Source organism: Culex quinquefasciatus, chromosome 1 (assembly GCF_015732765.1).
Source record: "Culex quinquefasciatus strain JHB chromosome 1, VPISU_Cqui_1.0_pri_paternal, whole genome shotgun sequence".
Classification (NCBI taxonomy): domain Eukaryota; kingdom Metazoa; phylum Arthropoda; class Insecta; order Diptera; family Culicidae; genus Culex; species Culex quinquefasciatus.
Window position 1 is genome coordinate 58,956,850 of NC_051861.1, and position 19,910 is coordinate 58,976,759.

At 32.5% G+C, this 19,910-nt stretch overlaps 1 protein-coding gene and 1 long non-coding RNA gene across 2 annotated transcripts; one reads left to right on the forward strand and one right to left on the reverse strand.

Moving 5' to 3' along the window:
* Positions 1 to 200: 200 nt before the first annotated feature.
* On the reverse strand, positions 201 to 1,578 carry LOC6054503. The gene is made up of 4 exons (XM_038253094.1): positions 1,412 to 1,578; positions 753 to 1,327; positions 500 to 691; positions 201 to 444 (listed from the first exon to the last, which is right to left on the reverse strand). Exons 2-4 carry the CDS (start codon positions 800 to 802, stop codon positions 231 to 233), a joined length of 456 nt encoding a protein of 151 aa, XP_038109022.1. The 5' UTR covers positions 803 to 1,327; positions 1,412 to 1,578; the 3' UTR covers positions 201 to 230.
* Positions 1,579 to 10,172: 8,594 nt separating this feature from the next.
* Positions 10,173 to 13,585, forward strand: LOC119766929. Its single transcript, XR_005277217.1, has 3 exons — positions 10,173 to 10,319; positions 10,650 to 10,741; positions 13,289 to 13,585. It is a non-coding gene; the product is annotated as an uncharacterized LOC119766929 (long non-coding RNA).
* Positions 13,586 to 19,910: the final 6,325 nt, after the last annotated feature.

The window sequence follows — 19,910 nt, forward strand, 5'->3', positions numbered from 1 at the left end:
ATTGTCAATCTCCTGCTCCTTCAAGTCCATTATGTTCAACCAAAGCAAAGAAATCTTCATCTGCAAACTCTTGTCCGGGTTCTTTTCCAAGTACTCATCCACCAACGATCGCGACGTGTTGGAAACGACCGCTCGCGAGAGTTCCAAAATACCGTTGATCAAATCCACACAGAATCGGAACCGCTCCTCGACGTCACCCACCAACCGCTCAAAGATGGCCACAATCGTCTTCACGTTGCCCTCGCCAAGTTTGCCAACATTTCCGCCAGCACCTTCTTCAAGTTCTTCCGACCGACCTCGTCACCCAGATCGTACGACGCCACAATCTCTAGCAGCACCTGCATCATCGACTGGAAGTACATCTTCTGTAACTTATCCGTCGTCATCGACGGATCGTACGCCAGCTGCCGGATGTAGTTGCACAGCGTCGGCGTGTCCGCAAAGCTGCAACAGAGCAACGTTATTATAACAATTTAGATAAATTCCCTGAAAAACTCACGTCTTGATGTAGTTGCAAAACGCTGTCAGATCCACCATGTACGCGTCCAGCTCGTACGACTCGGTGTGCTGGAGGATCTTGAGCAGCGCCTGCCAGCAGATTGCCGTCTCGATGGTGAGGTTCTTTAGCGGGATCGTTTTGTCCTCCTCGCGCAGCCCGAGCATCGTGGTGGCGTCATTGATGCCGTATTTACTGCGAGAAAATTGCTTACTTAAACAAAACCTACCTTTTACAAATGTTTTGAGATACTCACGTAAAGATCTCCCCCAGCACAAGCTTGGCCGTCTTCGCGAATCGTTCCATCTCCTTCTCGTCCGCGTCGATTTTGAGCACCTTTACGAACGCCACAGTTGCAACCCAGCGACGTTTTGACCGCTTGGCGGAAAATCGGCGACACGTCCGACTCTATTAGAAAACAACATCTCAATCTGAACCAGCAAATTCTCTAACGCCGATTCCTTCTTCTCGTAGAACTGCCGGACAACACAAAGCAACGTCGAAAGGATCGCAAAGACGTACCGATCACGCACAACAGCTGAAGCAACGAATTCGTTGAGATGTCCTAAGAATTGACCAAATCAGCCAGAAATCGAAGCGCGTACTGGGTCGCCTCCTCCTCCGTCCTCCAGATTCTCCTCTTCGCGCTCGTCAGCCCCACAAACATCGAGTAGATGAACACTTTTCCGGCTCCTTTATCGGAAAAAACCGCAAAATCTTGTTCCGGAAGTTGCCCAAATCCGACTACAGCACTGCTATTTTTGCCCACCCTCAAGATCAACGCTTCCATCTCCTGGTTCTCGAGCACCCGGCGACGTTTACGGGATTGTTCTGGAACGAAATCAACAAAAACAAAAACTTTGTATCTGGCACCACACTCACCGAAAACTCTCGCCGTAACGAGGGTCAACTTACCTCGCGTGGCGACAATTCATGGCTCCTTTTCGAGAGAGGCACTTCCCGGACGCGAAACAACCAAATGCACGACGAAACGAACCGGATTCAAACGAAAATACGCGCACCAGCAAAAGAAATCTTTCCGCAACTCGACGGATTTGTTTTGTTTTGATCGCCTGCTGCGATTTGACCGTCTTCAAAGTAATCAATTTTGGGTAGTGTACACACAAATAGCGCACGGCACTTATCTAGATAAGATGGGTGAGAATGAAACCCAGTCAAGAATATGCTGATTCTGATTCTGCCAGAATCCTGCTAGAATTCTAATACAATATCCAGCTCTTTTAAATTTTGGCAAAATTCTTCTAGAACACCGTGACTGAGCAGAAGAAGGAATATTAAAATGACATCTAGAAGTTCTAGAACTGTCAAGGATGGAAGGGAAGAAAAAGATAAGTGGATTAAATTTTTGTTTACCGCATTTAAGTTTACGCGCTGCGTAAGTTTGTTTTTTTTTTTTAAATCCGCTCAACCTGAACGTTTGATCAAAGTGTCGTCGTGTTTGTTTTGCCCGGTTTGTCCGGCATTTGCCTTCCCAGCAGTGATAAATTCACCAGTCCCGGCCTGGCTGTTATTGCCACCGATCCCGCACTCGCAGTGTCACCCATCAGCTTGCCATCATCGACATGTAGGTCCAGTCCGATGGCTTACCCGACGTGCGGTGCAATTGGGTACTAAAGCCCTGTGTCAATTTTTATGTACAACGGTAAAAAACACGATTAAAAACCATTTCTCTTCACTTTTTTTCATTTTAATGCAAAAAAAAATATTGACAAGACAACATTTTTTTTATGGATCAACTATGTTCCCCTTGGAACGATCCCCTGTTTGAAAAATGTCGCACGTCGTACGAGTTGTCGCACGGTTGTGATTTTACCGTTTTGATATCGATTGGTCGAAAGGACGACAAACGGACGACAAACACTCGACATGCTCGACATGGTTTTTTCAATCGATTTACCTTCAATTCGACGTCGATTATCGTCGATGCAAACAGTTTGACAGTTCTCTTCTGTTGATCTTGTTCGGACTTGATTGCAACCGAGTCGAACCAGTTGTTGTTGCTTTTAGGCTTTTGGAGGATTTTGGACAGTTAATAGGTAAGTTGTTTACTAGGTTCAATTACTTTTTCTGCCGGAAAGTTCCGGCCGGAGTGGGCGAGTGACCGAATCAAAGTGTCTTGTATTCCAGATTTCGGTCTTCGTGGCGGAGGAGGAGGAGGACGGGAAATATGGTTTACTCGGCGGGACATTCCGGAAGACGGGACGGGAAGGAACCAGTTTGCGATCGTGGAAGCGGTTGGTGTTTGGTGTTTTACCGTCCGCGGGATGTTGCGACGCATACCTAATGGAACTGGTGAGTCATGTTTTAGAAACGATGGAGGTGTGCTGGAAGTGCGATTGGACGATCGAAATTAAAAATAGGATGAATGGAACAAAACAAATTCTCAACTTTTCAATCCAATAATTCCAAACTGAAAAATAAAAAATCAAAAATACTAAAAATTTTAAAAAACTTAAACGCTGAAATTGTAAAGTTGTAAAATTCTAGCATTTCAGAACTTAAAAATGTAAGAATTCGAAAATTTAGATATTGAATTTATTGATATTGTGCAAATTGTTAGTATTCTTTTCTTAAATTCTAGAATTTATTAATTCTTCAAATTCTCAAAGTCTTCAAATATTTTTGAAAAAAATTGAAATTCAAAAATAAGAATTTTTTTAATTGACAAAAACTTAAACACTAAAATTCCTTAATTCTTAAGTACTAAAATTCTTCAATTTATAAATACAAAAAATCTAACATTATAAAGTTCTTGAATTCCCAAAACGTTGGACGCACGAGTTGGAATTTTGAATTCTAATATTAAAAAAATTATGAGTTCTAAAATTCAAAAATTGTAAATTCTGTAAATTCTAAAATTGAAATAACTTATATTTTTAAATTCTAAAATTTCAAAGATTATTATTTTTTAATTACGCATTTGAAAACTTAATATGTTTCTTAAAATTTTAAAAATAAAAAAAACTGATTTTTTAGATCTTAATTTTTTTTTGAATTTTCAATAAAATACAAATTTAAAAAACTTTAACAAACTAAAATTTTAAAAAAAATATTACAAAATTGAAAAAAATACAAGTTCAAGTTTTGTTTTAAGTTTTAAAAATTGTTTTTTTTTTATATTTAAAAGTTTTAAAAAAATTTAAATAGTAAAAAAAAATCTTTTAACTTTTGAAAGTTTTCAAGGATTTTACAAAGTCAAAATTTTAAAAAAATATCACGAAATGAAATAAATGATTTTGGTATTGAGGCACCCTAAAATTCAAAAATTTTATAATTAAGAAAATTTTCATTTTTAAAATTTCGAATTTCGGAACTTAAAATTTTTAAGAATTTCAGAATTATAGAATTTTAGAATTTTAGAATTATAGAATTATAGAATTATAGAATTTTAGAATTTTAGAATTTTAGAATTTTAGATTTTTAGAATTTTAGAATTTTAGAATTTTAGAATTTTAGAATTTTAGAATTTTAGAATTTTAGAATTTTAGAATTTTAGCATTTTAGAATTTTAGAATTTTAGAATTTTAGAATTTTAGAATTTTAGAATTTTAGAATTTTAGAATTTTAGAATTTTAGAATTTTAGAATTTTAGAATTTTAGAATTTTAAATTTTAGAATTTTAGAATTTTAAATTTTAGAATTTTAGAATTTTAGAATTTTAGAATTTTAATTTTAAATTTTAAATTTTAGAATTTTAAATTTTAATTTTAGAATTTTAGAATTTTAGAATTTTAGAATTTTAGAATTTTAGAATTTTAAATTTTAGAATTTTAGAATTTTAGAATTTTAGAATTTTAGAATTTTAAATTTTAGAATTTTAGAATTTTAGAATTTTAGAATTTTAGAATTTTAGAATTTTAGAATTTTAGAATTTTAAATTTTAGAATTTTAGAATTTTAGAATTTTAAAGAATTTTAAATTTTAGAATTTAAATTTTAGAATTTTAGAATTTTAAATTTTAGAATTTTAGAATTTTAAATTTTAAATTTTAGAATTTTAGAATTTTAAATTTTAAATTTTAAATTTTAGAATTTTAAATTTTAAATTTTAGAATTTTAAATTTTAAATTTTAAATTTTAGAATTTTAGAATTTTAGAATTTTAGAATTTTAGAATTTTAAATTTTAGAATTTTAGAATTTTAAATTTTAGAAATTTTAGAATTTTAAATTTTAGAATTTTAAATTTTAAATTTAGAATTTTAAATTTTAGAATTTTAGAATTTTAGAATTTTAGAATTTTAAATTTTAGAATTTTAGAATTTTAAATTTTAAATTTTAAATTTTAAATTTTAGAATTTTAGAATTTTAAATTTTAGAATTTTAGAATTTTAGAATTTTAGAATTTTAGAATTTTAGAATTTTAAATTTTAGAATTTTAGAATTTTAGAATTTTAAATTTTAGAATTTTAGAATTTTAAATTTTAGAATTTTAAATTTTAGAATTTTAGAATTTTAGAATTTTAGAATTTTAGAATTTTAGAATTTTAGAATTTTAAATTTTAGAATTTTAAATTTTAGAATTTTAAATTTTAGAATTTTAGAATTTTAAATTTTAGAATTTTAGAATTTTTTAAATTTTAGAATTTTAGAATTTTAAATTTTAGAATTTTAGAATTTTAGAATTTTAGAATTTTAAATTTTAAATTTTAAATTTTAGAATTTTAAATTTTAGAATTTTAGAATTTTAGAATTTTAAATTTTAAATTTTAGAATTTTAAATTTTAATTTTAAATTTTAGAATTTTAGAATTTTAGAATTTTAGAATTTTAGAATTTTAGAATTTTAGAATTTTAAATTTTAGAATTTTAGAATTTTAGAATTTTAGAATTTTAGAATTTTAAATTTTAGAATTTTAATTTTAGAATTTTAGAATTTTAGAATTTTAAATTTTAGAATTTTAGAATTTTAGAATTTTAGAATTTTAGAATTTTAGAATTTTAGAATTTTAGAATTTTAGAATTTTAGAATTTTAGAATTTTAGAATTTTAGAATTTTAGAATTTTAGAATTTTAGAATTTTAAAATTTTAGAATTTTAGAATTTTAGAATTTTAGAATTCTAGAATTTTATAATTTTAGAGATTTAGAATTTTAGAATTTGAGATTTTTTTAGCATTCTTAAATCAGGTACTATTTTCAAATAATAATATTCTCGGATTTCAAAACTAATTGCAATAATTTTAAATTTAAATCTATCATCTATCTAGGCATCTATTATTTATAATTCTTTTTTAAATGTTTAAATTTTGAAAGTTCATAAATTTAGTTTTTCTTTCATAGTTCAAAAAAACATATTGGAAATTTTATTGAATTGAAATTTTATAATTATTATTATTATTGAAATCTGAATTTAATTTATAAATTCTTGCCAATTGTTGATTGATGATATATTTTTTTCAGGCAACAAACATTTTCCAATCTGATTCTGCCGGAAACCGGAATGCGTTCCCGTGTGGTCACTCGTGGCTTCCGTAGAATCCACGGAAGCAGCCCCGTTTTTTTCGTACTCGTACTCCACAAAACCCACGTTTCCTTCGTACTCCGGTAAACATCAATCCGTCGGAGATCCAAGATCGTCGCCAAGGCGTCGCATCCGGGTTTTGATCAGCTCGTCGAGGAACAAAAGTCCAACACGACCAAGATGCTGCCACGGCCGCCTCAGAAGAACACCAACACCCAAGCCGGAAGCTGCGGTCAAGGCAAATCCAGAAGGAAGCCAAGTTGGGGAAGAATCGGCGATACGCAAGTGAAATTAAGTGTACAATAAATATTTTTGTGAAATTTTGACAGCTGGAATAAAAAAAAATCAATAAAAACAAAACAACAGTTTTTTCAACTGCAACATAACCCAAAAATCCGAAATGACAGCACACGACAATAGCACGACATTCTAAATAACAAAACCGTGCGACGTCGGTCGAATGTCGTACAATTTTGATCATCGATCGCACGACAAATACGACATTTTGGTGCAAAAACGTATGACATTCGTGCGAAAGTCGCACGACATTGTCGAGCGACGTCGTACGATTGCACGGACGACAAACGACGGACGTCAGACGGACTTTTCAGTCAGGGGAGCTGTCAAGTAGGAACTTATCTGTCAAGAAGGACCGCGAGGTTAATTTTTCCAAATTGATTTAAAAATCCATTTTAAACTCTTTGGAATCGTACAAAGGGTCGTTGTACTCAGAAAAATAAGCTTTATCGCGGTAAACAATAATATCAGCAATCTAAGCTTCATTTTAGGACCCAATTATCGACTCCAACAAATGCTGCAGATGCGGATCTTAATCCGTAAGGATCTGGGCCTGAGCTGCTTGGTGGATTCGAAACGGGCGACCCATCGCACATTTCCATAGCGTTTAACAGTAGTTCTACGACCTTAATGAAGATTACAAATTTTGCCAAACCTGATAATTTTCTTAAATTTCGGTTTGGATGGAAATGCTTTTGCAAATCTGGAGCAACATTTGAAAGGGGCGGTACGACATTGCTCTTACGGATTGTTGTAAATCATTTGAACTTTAACATAACTTTATGTTTTAAGGTAACCATTTCAGCAAACTTCCGCAAATAGTTTTTAAAGTTATGAAGAAATTTTTGAATCATTACAAACTTTTTAATAACCTTAATAATTATGGTGACCATTTGACAAATAGTCATCAAGGTCCGCAATTTGAACCATTTGAACTTTAAAATTACCTTATGATTTAGGGTAACCATTTGAGAAAACATCCGCAAATAGTTATTTAAAGTTATCAAGAAAATTGTTGACCATTATGAACATTAAAATAACTCTATTACGTATGGTAACCATTCAACAAATAGTTGTCGAGGTCCGCCAAATAACATTATTACAAATGGTGACTATATCTCGTAAGGTTATTTTAAGTTCCTCATCACAATCGATATAGTTTTCGTTTAACCGGGAATCGATATAGTTTTCGTTTAACCGGGTTTTACGCGAAAATTAACTATATTTTTACCATTACACAAATGGTAATTTGACGAAACGTTGTTCGGGAATTTTTAAGGTTACCGTTGCTAACCACCCTCAATTCAGATGGTCGAACTTTATGAAAAATTTAACACAAAGTTTTTTTTAAGGTTCTCGTTTATGCGGGTAGAGACCCGAATAAAATTATATGATGATTTGTATTGTCAAAACCATGAAGTTACAATAAATATTATAATATTTATGGTAAGTTTATGGTTGATTTTTTTTAACTTCATTGGAATGACGATAAAGTTATCGTAGATTTCATGGTTACAGCAAATTTCATGGTTTTGTTATTGGAAATGTTATAAATTGAAACAATAAAAGTACTGTACCTTTCATGAATACAGCAAATATTATGGTTTTGTTATTGGAAATCTCATAACGCATTTTTTCCAATTTTTGTTACAGTAAGTTTCATTGTAATGTTATAGTTGCATAGTGTGAACTTTTTTGAACGATTTTTTAAATAATGCGAATCATGTAATAAAAGTATTGAAAATATAAAAATATTAAAATACTAAAATATTAAAATATTAAAATATTAAAATATTAAAATATTAAAATATTAAAATATTAAAATATTAAAATATTAAAATATTAAAATATTAAAATATTAAAATATTAAAATATTAAAATATTAAAATATTAAAATATTAAAATATTAAAATATTAAAATATTAAAATATTAAAATATTAAAATATTAAAATATTAAAATATTAAAATATTAAAATATTAAAATATTAAAATATTAAAATATTAAAATATTAAAATATTAAAATATTAAAATATTAAAATATTAAAATATTAAAATATTAAAATATTAAAATATTAAAATATTAAAATATTAAAATATTAAAATATTAAAATATTAAAATATTAAAATATTAAAATATTAAAATATTAAAATATTAAAATATTAAAATATTAAAATATTAAAATATTAAAATATTAAAATATTAAAATATTAAAATATTAAAATATTAAAATATTAAAATATTAAAATATTAAAATATTAAAATATTAAAATATTAAAATATTAAATATTAAAATATTAAAATATTGAAATATTAAAATATTAAAATATTAAAACATTAAGGCTTTATCCCAAATCCCCAAATCCCGCTTTCACTAATCCCATATCCCCGATTAATCATTTCCCGAAAATTCCACTACACTCAACCCCGGTGGTTGGTCACTTTTTCGTTTGACACTTTTTTAGTTTGTACCCCGTTGGTTGGTCAAAGTCAAACTAAAAAGTGACGAACTGTCAATTTTACACGGCGCTCACGAACACTATCAAAACGAGCGTTTGGTAGTGTGTGTGAGATCCGTGTAAAAGGGTGTCAAACTAAAAGTGACCCCGTTTGTTTGACAACAGTTAGTGTCAAACCATCGGGGTTTGAGTGTACCCGAAAATCATTCTCCCGCAAATTCCATATCCCCGAATGTCATTTACCCGAATGGCCATTTTACTGAACGGTTTAAACATTTAAACATTTAAACATTTAAACATTTAAACATTTAAACATTTAAACATTTAAACATTTAAACATTTAAACATTTAAACATTTAAACATTTAAACATTTAAACATTTAAACATTTAAACATTTAAACATTTAAACATTTAAACATTTAAACATTTAAACATTTAAACATTTAAACATTTAAACATTTAAACATTTAAACATTTAAACATTTAAACATTTAAACATTTAAACATTTAAACATTTAAACATTTAAACATTTAAACATTTAAACATTTAAACATTTAAACATTTAAACATTTAAACATTTAAACATTTAAACATTTAAACATTTAAACATTTAAACATTTAAACATTTAAACATTTAAACATTTAAACATTTAAACATTTAAACATTTAAACATTTAAACATTTAAACATTTAAACATTTAAACATTTAAACATTTAAACATTTAAACATTTAAACATTTAAACATTTAAACATTTAAACATTTAAACATTTAAACATTTAAACATTTAAACATTTAAACATTTAAACATTTAAACATTTAAACATTTAAACATTTGAACATTTAAACATTTAAACATTTAAACATTTAAACATTTAAACATTTAAACATTTAAACATTTAAACATAAACATTTAAACATTTAAACATTTAAACATTTAAACATTTAAACATTTAAACATTTAAACATTTATACATTTAAACATTTAAACATTTAAACATTTAAACATTTAAACATTTAAACATTTAAACATTTAAACATTTAAACATTTAAACATTTAAACATTTAAACATTTAAACATTTAAACATTTAAACATTTAAACATTTAAACATTTAAACTTTTAAACATTTAAACATTTAAACATTTAAACATTTAAACATTTAAACATTTAAACATTTAAACTTTTAAACATTTAAACATTTAAACATTTAAACATTTAAACATTTAAACATTTAAACATTTAAACATTTAAACATTTAAACATTTTTATTCAATAATAGAAACGGCAAAAAATATTAAGGATCACAAAACGAACACGACGCTCCCTAACGAACGCACCATGACACCTAATCTGGGCGACGCTCCCCTAACGAACACACCATAGTTGATCGAGCTGTCATCAAGGCTGTCATTTTTTTTTCACCCGCGCGCGTGTTTGATCCTGTTTGTGTGGCGCAGTTGAAATCAAAAATTCTCAAGTCGAATCGCGTGTGCTCGTGAAAGAACAACATCCGGCGTTCGGAACAAATACACCGGGTGACCGAATCGGAACGGCTCTGGGATGGCGGAATTTTCGCATATTTGGGTGAGTATTTGGAGTTTTGTTGAACTTGGAGAGGGCGGAATCGCACCCGCAACAGCAGCAGGCATTTTCAGGCAAATTTCCCAAGCTATTGGCTGATGCACAAAGTGATTTGTTTACCTTTTTTTGGTACCCTCCGCAAACTTCAAGCCATACAAAATTGTTGCCGGATCTTTTACGGGAGAGATCCGGAGAAAGATCCGGCAGCAATTTGTTTTGATTTGACGTTTGCTGAGGGTGCGGACAAGTTTGGTTATGTTCAAAAGAGAATGGTCAAGGTCAAGTTTGCGAGAACAGTGGTCTGAACAAACTGTGTGTGTTCCTCTTTTACAGGGACTTCTTCTACCAGGCCCGGCGCCTGCTGCGGACACTTCCGGCCGGATTTGTTCAGGATGGTCGTTTCGTCTGGAGGCGAAAATCGTTAGGTAAGTTGTGTGTTAATGCTCAACGGTGAACGTTCAAACAACGGTCAAGGAAAAGGTCACGAAAAGAATTGTGTTGAGTGGTACGCAACTGAAAATAACAGAAACAGAAAGTAGCGTTTGACGTTTATTGACACGGTGCCTGTGTTAAATTTGTTTTGATGAATAAATAAAATAATAGAATTTGCAAATTTGAATGCCACTGATAATTACAAATGTTTATATAATTTTGTTTTTAATGTAAACATATAGAGCTGCTCATCAGACCGAATCTCAAAATGCTGAATCTTGGAAGGAAATTAGGCAATTAGGATATTAGGAAATTAGGAAATTAGGGAATAAGAAAATTTGGAAATTAAAAAATTAGGAAATAAGGAAATAAAGAAATTATGAAATAAGGAAATTTGGAAATATGGAAATTAGGCAATTAGGAAATTCGGAAATTAGGCAATTCGGAAATAAGGCAATTCGGAAATTAGGAAATTCGGAAATAAGGAAATTTGGAAATTAGGAAATTAGGAAATTCGGAAATCAGGAAATTAGGCAATTAGGAAATTAGGAAATTAGGAAATTAGGAAATTAGGAAATTAGGCAATTAGGAAATTAGGGAAATAAGAAATTTGGAAATTTGGAAATTAGGAAATCAGGAAATTAGGAAATTAAGAAATTAAAAAAATAACAATTAAGAAATTACAAAATTAGTAAATTCGGATACCAGAAAATTCAGAAATTCGGAAATTAGGCAATTAGGAAATTAGGAAATTAGGAAATTAGGAAATTAGGAAATAAGGAAATTAGAAAATCAGGAAATTAGGAAATTAGGAAATTAGGAAATTAGGAAATTAGGAAATTAGGAAATTAGGAAATAAGGAAATTAGGAAATTAGGAAATTAGGCAATTAGGAAATTAGGAAATTAGGAAATCAGGAAATTAGGCAATTAGGTAATTAGGAAATTAGGAAATTAGGAAATTAGGAAATTAGGCAATTAGAAAATTAGGTAATTAGGAAATCACCAAATTAGGAAATTAGGAAATTTGGAAATTAGAAAATTAGGGAAATAAGAAATTTGGAAATTAGGAAATTTGGAAATTAGGAAATCAGGAAATTAGGAAATTAGGAAATTAAAAAATTAAAAACATAAAAAAAATAACAATTAAGAAATTCCAAATTAGTAAATTCGGATACTAGGAAATTCAGAAATTCGGAAATCAGGCAATTAGGAAATTAGGAAATTAGGAAATTAGGAAATTAGGAAATTAGGAAATTAGGAAATTAGGAAATTAGGAAACTAGGAAATTAGGAAATTAGGAAATTAGGAAATTAGGAATTAAGGAAATTAGGAAATTAGGAAACTAGGAAATTAGGAAATTAGGAAATTAGGAAATTAGGCAATTAGGATATTAGGAAGTTCGGAAATTCGGAAATAAGAAAATTGAGATATAAAGAATTTTGTAATTTTGTAATTTTGTAATTTTAAAATTTTAGAATTTTAGAATTTTAGAATTTTAGAATTTTAGAATTTTAGAATTTTAGAATTTTAGAATTTTAGAATTTTAGAATTTTAGAATTTTAGAATTTTAGAATTTTAGAATTTTAGAATTTTAGAATTTTAGAATTTTAGAATTTTAGAATTTTAGAATTTTAGAATTTTAGAATTTTAGAATTTTAGAATTTTAGAATTTTAGAATTTTAAATTTTAAATTTTAGAATTTTAGAATTTTAGAATTTTAGAATTTTAGAATTTTAGAATTTTAGAATTTTAGAATTTTAGAATTTTAGAATTTTAGAATTTTAGAATTTCAGAATTTTAGAATTTTAGAATTTTAGAATTTTAGAATTTTAGAATTTTAGAATTTTAGAATTTTAGAATTTTAGAATTTTAGAATTTTAGAATTTTAGAATTTTAGAATTTTAGAATTTTAGAATTTTAGAATTTTAGAATTTTAGAATTTTAGAATTTTGAATTTTAGAATTTTAGAATTTTAGAATTTTTTAGAATTTTAGAATTTTAGAATTTTAGAATTTTAGAATTTTAGAATTTTAGAATTTTAGAATTTTAGAATTTTAGAATTTTAGAATTTTAGAATTTTAGAATTTTAGAATTTTAGAATTTTAGAATTTTAGAATTTTAAATTTTAGAATTTTAGAATTTTAGAATTTTAAATTTAGAATTTGAGAATTTGAGAATTTGAGAATTTGAGAATTTGAGAATTTGAGAATTTGAGAATTTGAGAATTTGAGAATTTGAGAATTTGAGAATTTGAGAATTTTAGAATTTTAGAATTTTGAATTTTAGAATTTTAGAATTTTAGAATTTTAGAATTTTAGAATTTTAGAATTTTAGAATTTTAGAATTTTAGAATTTTAGAATTTTAGAATTTTAGAATTTTAGAATTTTAGAATTTTAGAATTTTAGAATTTTAGAATTTTAGAATTTTAGAATTTTAGAATTTTAGAATTTTAGAAACAGCTAATTTAATAGCATTTGTACCGAAACAAACATATGAAAATATTCCCTATGTCTAATTTAGTGTGTTTCTCTTTTACAGGGGCCTATTCCACTGAGGATTGTGCTTCATAAATACGCGAGAGTTCATCCCAAGTACGAAGCAGTAGTTCTGGCACCGGCTACAAACATTTCGAACAACGTCAGAAAGTTCGGATTGAAGCAGAATATTAAAAGAAAACGACGCGGAAAAAAAGTACTATTTTTTTTTAAATCTGCGAAAAAAACTATAAAAATACAATAAAACTTACCATATTGACCATTAATTTTAATGTATAAATATATGTTTTACAGTACAATTTAGTGGAGAGAAAACAATAAATACAATGCAAATACAATGAATCATACTGTAGTTATTATTTATTTCAATGTACGAATATAGTTTAAACCGTACTATTTAGTATGGAAAAATCCATGAAGAACTGTGAATTTACTGTGCAAACCATTGTAATGGTTACTGTTTTTATTATAAATGTATGATGTTTTCTATGGTCAGGGTAATTTTTGGACGGAAAAGGCATCAATGAAAATACGATAGAATGTATAGTTTTGGTTTTTTTGTATGGGGAAAAGTCGAAATTTTTATGGTGACTGTGCCTAACAATACCCCTTTTTTATAGTAAATTCCCGAAATAGGATATATTCTATGGTGAAAAAACATAAAGGCTACAGTAGAATCATGGTTAAAATTACCATAGAATTTATCGTGTGATAACCATAAAATCTACTGTTGGTTTATAGTAAATCTTTATGCGGGGAAGATTAACTGTTACAGATATAGTCCGCTTCTGAAGGCACGCAGACAATTTTTGCTAAATACTATTGACCAAACGCCAATACCAGCAGTTCTCCCTCAAAAGACACCATTACACAACCTTTCCCCCCACCGGCTCAGGTGCACCCAACTTACCACTCTTCTTGTCCCAGACGTCCTCGCGATGGTAAAAAGTACCGTCGATCACGACCCGTCCGAAGCCTTTCCGCTCAGCACTGTTCAAATTAGGTTCGCTTGCACCACTAGCACCGCCTCCTCCTCGTCTCCCGGAACTCGCCGGAAGTCCGGAGTTCCTCCTTTACCGACAGCAGAACCGGACGCCGTATACTTTGCCGGTTGGTCGCTCCGTGGCTCGCTGCTCGACCCGTTGGAAAGAAACGGTCGCGGATACAGCTGCACACCGATTCTCCCCTTAGGCCACTTTTCCACGAACCACTCAACCTTTGTGCAAGGCACTCCGTGGCCACAGATTCTTCCGCTGGGTAACTTCAGCACAGCTCGCGAAAAATACCTTTAAAAAATACCGATCGGAAAACACGTTTTTTTCCAGAACATAAACAAACAAAACGAAATGTCAAAACCAACACTCTGAATGAAATTGCACAGATTCGGCAAAAACAGACGGAGCGAGTCTCAAGGTTTTGGAGCGGATCCAAATCCGCTTCGAAAACTCGAAGTGGCACCCCCCTAGGATGAACCTCATGAATTAAATTATGCAGACCTCTGCAATTCTTCATGACTTTCCGTATGGTGTCGTGAGTACACCACAAAATCGGAAGTCATGGGTTCGAATCGTTTTCATTGTTGGGGTTTGGTCCTTCCCGGGGTGTTTTCGATAGCTCAAGTGGATGATGAAATTTGGAGCCAAGTCCCAACACGATAGGAAACCACGACGCCGGGGGGGGGGGGCAGATCGTACTGCACCTCCAGCGCAGATATTCCAACGCCCAGGTGATCAATGAGCGCCATCCGGATTCCAAATAAGAACACCACACTCGCGATTACAAACCACAGTTATACGAATAACATTTATTGTCCGGTATTTACAAATATATACAATCGCGTCGCGACGGACGGGTGTCCGACCCGCACCGTCCCTAGGTTCTAGGACTACTTAAAATTGCTTTCTATACTTACTCCCTACGTGGCCCAGATCCCTTCCAGTCGGGATGAACCCCAACCGATCGGAGAGAGAGATCGTTCTCTCTTATCGGCTTATCTCACACACTACCACTGACCATCGACCATATCCAAACTAGATGACCAAAACTGCTGGCCAGCACATCTTGGCTCTGTAATTGTTCCTCAAATCAGTGCAGTGGTATTGCGGCCAAAGAGGAATGGTAAAAACGCAAATAATCAAAGTTCAAACCATCCAGGGATGTAGCTCTGGGAGACCTTACTCCCGAACATTCATGAAACTTTAATTTATGTAATAACATATCAAAAATATGTTATTCAAACTTCCTCCAAAATTGAGGTCAATAATGAGAATGCCAAATTCTCTATAAGGCTTTCTAGTCACAAATTTACCAACACATTGAAAGTATGTTTACATGACAGCTGGACGTTTGTTTGCATCAGGTTTCCTATCTCTTTCTAGCAAAAGTTTTTTGTCAGGCGACTTCTAGCTGGTTTTTTTGACTGGCTGCCCGATATGTCAGACAACATACTTCGCAGGGCTGTGACAGCTACAGCTCGATCATTGTTTGCATCAGGACACTGTGACGAGGAGTTCGTCATTTTTGAGTTAAATTATATTTTTTTCACTGGGCCTAGAAAGCCTAAGGCTTTCTAGGCCCAGTGAAAAAAAATATAATTTAACCCAAAAATTAAGAACTTCTCGTCACGGTGTCCTGATGCAAACAATCATCGAGCTCGAGCTGTCACAGCCCTGCGAAGTATGTTGTCTGACATATCGAGCTATCAGTCAAAAAATCCAGCTAGAAGTCGCCGGACAAAAACTTTGCTAGAAAGAGATAGGAAACCTGATGCAAACAAACGTCCAGCTGTAATGTAAACATACTTTGAATGTGTTAGTAAATTTCTGACTAGAATGCCTTATTGAACAAACATGCCAAAACCTATAATTTCCCTTGTGAAATAACATCGCACATTCCTAATTGAAAGCTTAACCAATTTGAACATTATTTATGCTTGCGTCAGCACGCATAGTCAGAACTCTGGTGAGGTTCGAAAAATGGACAAATTTAATGATTTAAATTTGAGGTCGCTGCACCGACCTGAAGTTCAAAATGTCAGAAATTCGAATTCAAGTGAATATCACAATAATAATAATAAATATTTTTTTTTTTAACTGGTCAGTGTTTATTTGGTACAATTTTTAAAAGCTATTCTACAATTCAAGTTTGAAATTATCTACACTTACATTAGAAATAGGATTACTTACAACAAAATGCAGATATTTAGCTACAATATGTTTGGTTCTTTGGGCTACTGGCGCTGATAGTCCTTGTAATGATGGAAACATAAAGTATTCGTTTACATTGTAAAAGTGGATCGAGATTCCCTAACAAAGAACGAACATAATTCCATACATTGCGAACTGTTATGCACCTGAATAATTTATGCTCTAGTGTTTCTGCTACGCCTGGGCATTCGTTGCAGTCCGGGTTATCTTGACGTTGTTGTCTGTATAACAGATCATTATGCTGAATCTTTTCGTGCACAATTATGTACCAGTTGGCACGCAGGGTTGAATCCACTCGTTGATCAGCTAGATTTTTAAAGATCCGTTTCCACTGCCTTCGAGTTTCAAGTATCGGTGGATCACTCTCTCCATCGATTAGCTCCTTATAGATTCCGCTAGAACTGTGATGCCGGATGATCTGCGTTGGAAGTGTTGAAATTTCTAACGCTGGAATCTTAATTTGCGGAAAGGCGGGGGGGATTTGCAGAACAGGTGTGCTGCCCAACAAGTCACTAAAAAAAGGAAGCAGAGTTTGATTAGCCAACATTCTATTAGTTAATAATGCAGTAGACTTCAATCCTGGTGAGTGTAGGTTTAGTCCTCGTTCCTTAGGCAGGACCAACGTTTCCAAACGAATGGGTTGTTTGTGTCCTATCCACAGAAAGTTTCGGTATTCCTTGAGGATAGCTTTCTCGTACTTTTTCGGCAACGGAAACGTTGAGGCAGCGTACCAAATTTTGGATGATACAAAGGTGACTTTCTGCAGCAAGTTCAGTGATCTGGATTTGCACATCCAGAGTCTCCATTTTAAGTTTTTTAGAGTTTTCTGCCAAGTTAACTCAATGGATTGTTTGACGGAGTCGGTGTACGTTAGACCAAGAATTGTCAGTGAATCTTGGAAGTTGATCCAGGTAAGTACACCTTCTGTACGCGGATTCCCTATTTTCATTGCCGTTGTTTTCGTCAGATTCAGGACAGCACCGGATACCTCTTCGAACTCTCGTATTTTATTAACAGCTTCAGCCAAGTTGTTGATGTCCGCGTCCACCATGCTGATATCGTCTGCATACACGTTCAGAAGACTCCCTGCTGCTCCAATTGTTGCCAGCTTGTCGACCAGTGGTTGAATGTACAGCACGAATAGCAGCATGCTCAGTGGGTCACCTTGCCTGACTGATTTTCTGATTTGGAACGATCTGGACAGCTTACCGTTTATCAAAATATTTGAGAAGGAGTTGGCATAGATTTTCCGTAGAAGGTCGATCAGCTGCGGGTTGAAGTTCATCTGTGTGAGGGTGTAGTAGAGAAAGTCATGCCTCACCCGGTCAAACGCATGGTCCATATCGAATGACACCAGTGTGGCTGACTGCCTTCTATGTTTCAGCGATGCAATCTTGTCCAGAATTTGTGTTGTGGCTTCAAAAATGTTGTGTTTCCCGTTCGAGCATTTTTGGTGTGGAGACAAAACGTGTTCAGCCAGCGGAATCATTCTGTTTTTTATCACTCTCGTTAAAATTTTGTAGTCAAAATTTAATAGAGTAATTGGTCTGTACGCTTTCACTGTGTTTCCGCTCTGCTTCTTTTTGACGAGGACCACAACGCCATTCATAAAATTTGAATCGGTATCAGGGTTACGAAGAGCATCATTGATAACGGAAGTGAATTCTTGGCTGATAATGTTCCATGTTTTGTAGTAGAATTCCCGAGGCAGTCCGTCGTCTCCTGGAGATTTCCTGGGACAACTGATTTGATGCACATAAAGATTTCGTTTGCGTCCGGGGGTTGCAAGAGGTCGTCGTTAGCTGCAACGTTGTCAGGGATTCGTCTTGCTGGCTCAAATCCTGCCACAGGTGACCGGTTTGGAGTGGCCGAGAAAAGGGTTTCGAAGTAATTCACAATGTTTTGCTCTATTTCGGTTCCATTGTTGATAACATTTCCGTCCCAGTTCACTTATCGTCCTGCCCTGTCGATTCTGCATTTTCTGCGCCACCCCTGTTTGAAAAATGTCGCACGTCGTACGAGTTGTCGCACGGTTTTGATTTTACCGTTTCGATATCGATTGGTCGAAAGGACAACAAACGCACGACAAACACTCGACATGCGCGACATTGTTTTTTCCATCGATTTTCCTTAATTTCGACGTCACGATTTTCGTCGACGCAAACAGTTTGACAGTTCTCTTCAGCTGATCTTGTTTGGACTTGATTTCAACCAAATTGAACCAGTTGTCGTTGCTGTTGGGCTACTGGAGGATTTTGACCGATTGACAGGTAAGTTGTGTTACTTTTCCGAAAAGTTTCGGCTGGAGTGGCGAACGGCCAAATCATAGTCTTATGTTCTGGATTTCCAGATTTCGGTTGTCGTGGCTGTGAAGGACGAAGACGGTGGGCCATGTTCCGGTATCGGAAGGAATCGGTCTGCGATTGAGAAAGCGGATTGGTGTTTTGCTTTCCGCGGAAGTTGCATTCCCAAAGGAGAAGGAGTTTCCGAGTGTTGAATGTGTCGGAAACAGAAGGAGGGAGACGGAACATTCAAGCTCGGGAGTCAATCACTGTTCAGCCAGTGCTTTTTTTAAATGCTACTACCCTGACTGAAAAGTCCGTCGGACGTCCGTCGTTTGTCGTCCGTGCAATCATACGACGTCGCACGACAATGTCGTGCGACATTCGCACGAATGTCATACGTTTTTGCACCAAAATGTCGTATTTGTCGTGCGATCGATCATCGAAATTGTTCGACATTGTCGTACGACATTCGACCGACGTCGCACGGTTTTGTTATTTAGGTTGTCGTGCCTTTGTCGTGTGCTGTTTTTCGGGTTTTAGGTTATGTGGCAGTAAAAATATTTTTTTATTTTAAAATTATGTTTATATGTATTTTTTCTGTAAATTAATCTTTTTCACTCGATTTCACAAAAAATCATTAATTTTACTTGTTGTGTGTCGCGATCTTCACGTGGTTTTTGGCGTTGTCTTCCAGTTGGCCTTTCAGTTCATCTCGTCGCCTTGGCATCCCACGAACGGATGGCCACCGGAGTCCGGACAAGGTCGGTTTACGCACTTCCGGTGCAAGTGTTTTTGCGATCGTTACAGCTTCCGTTCCGTGGGACAACACGAAAATGCTGGGTTGACAGCAGGATTCGATTGGAATATTTTTGGTTACCTGAAAAAAGATTACGTCATTCGGCTAAATCATCCAAAATATAACTAGAAATGTGAAATTTAACTTTTAATGTAAAATTTAAAAAAAAGTAGTCTCTAAACTTGTAAATTTTTGGGGAAAAAAGACAAAAAAATGTTTAGCACAACATAATATTTCATTTAAACATTTTACATTTCAGATAAAAAATCAAAATCAACGCATGTTGATTTTTTATCCAAAATTTGTATGGAGAATTTGGTTTATTTTTTAAATTTAAAGTGCATGTGTTTCTTGGGACTCTGAAGTCCATGCTTTAAA

What these genes read in the sequence shown, in the direction of transcription:
- LOC6054503 (XM_038253094.1), bottom strand. Translation starts at nt 802, where the DNA reads ATGGAACGATTCGCGAAGACGGCCAAGCTTGTGCTGGGGGAGATCTTT. An exon ending in GTGCTGGGGGAGATCTTTAC is followed by an intron (nt 692 to 752) that starts GTGAGTATCTCA and finishes ATTTTCTCGCAG; the next exon opens with TAAATACGGCATCAATGACG. An exon ending in TTTTGCAACTACATCAAGAC is followed by an intron (nt 445 to 499) that starts GTGAGTTTTTCA and finishes GCTCTGTTGCAG; the next exon opens with CTTTGCGGACACGCCGACGC.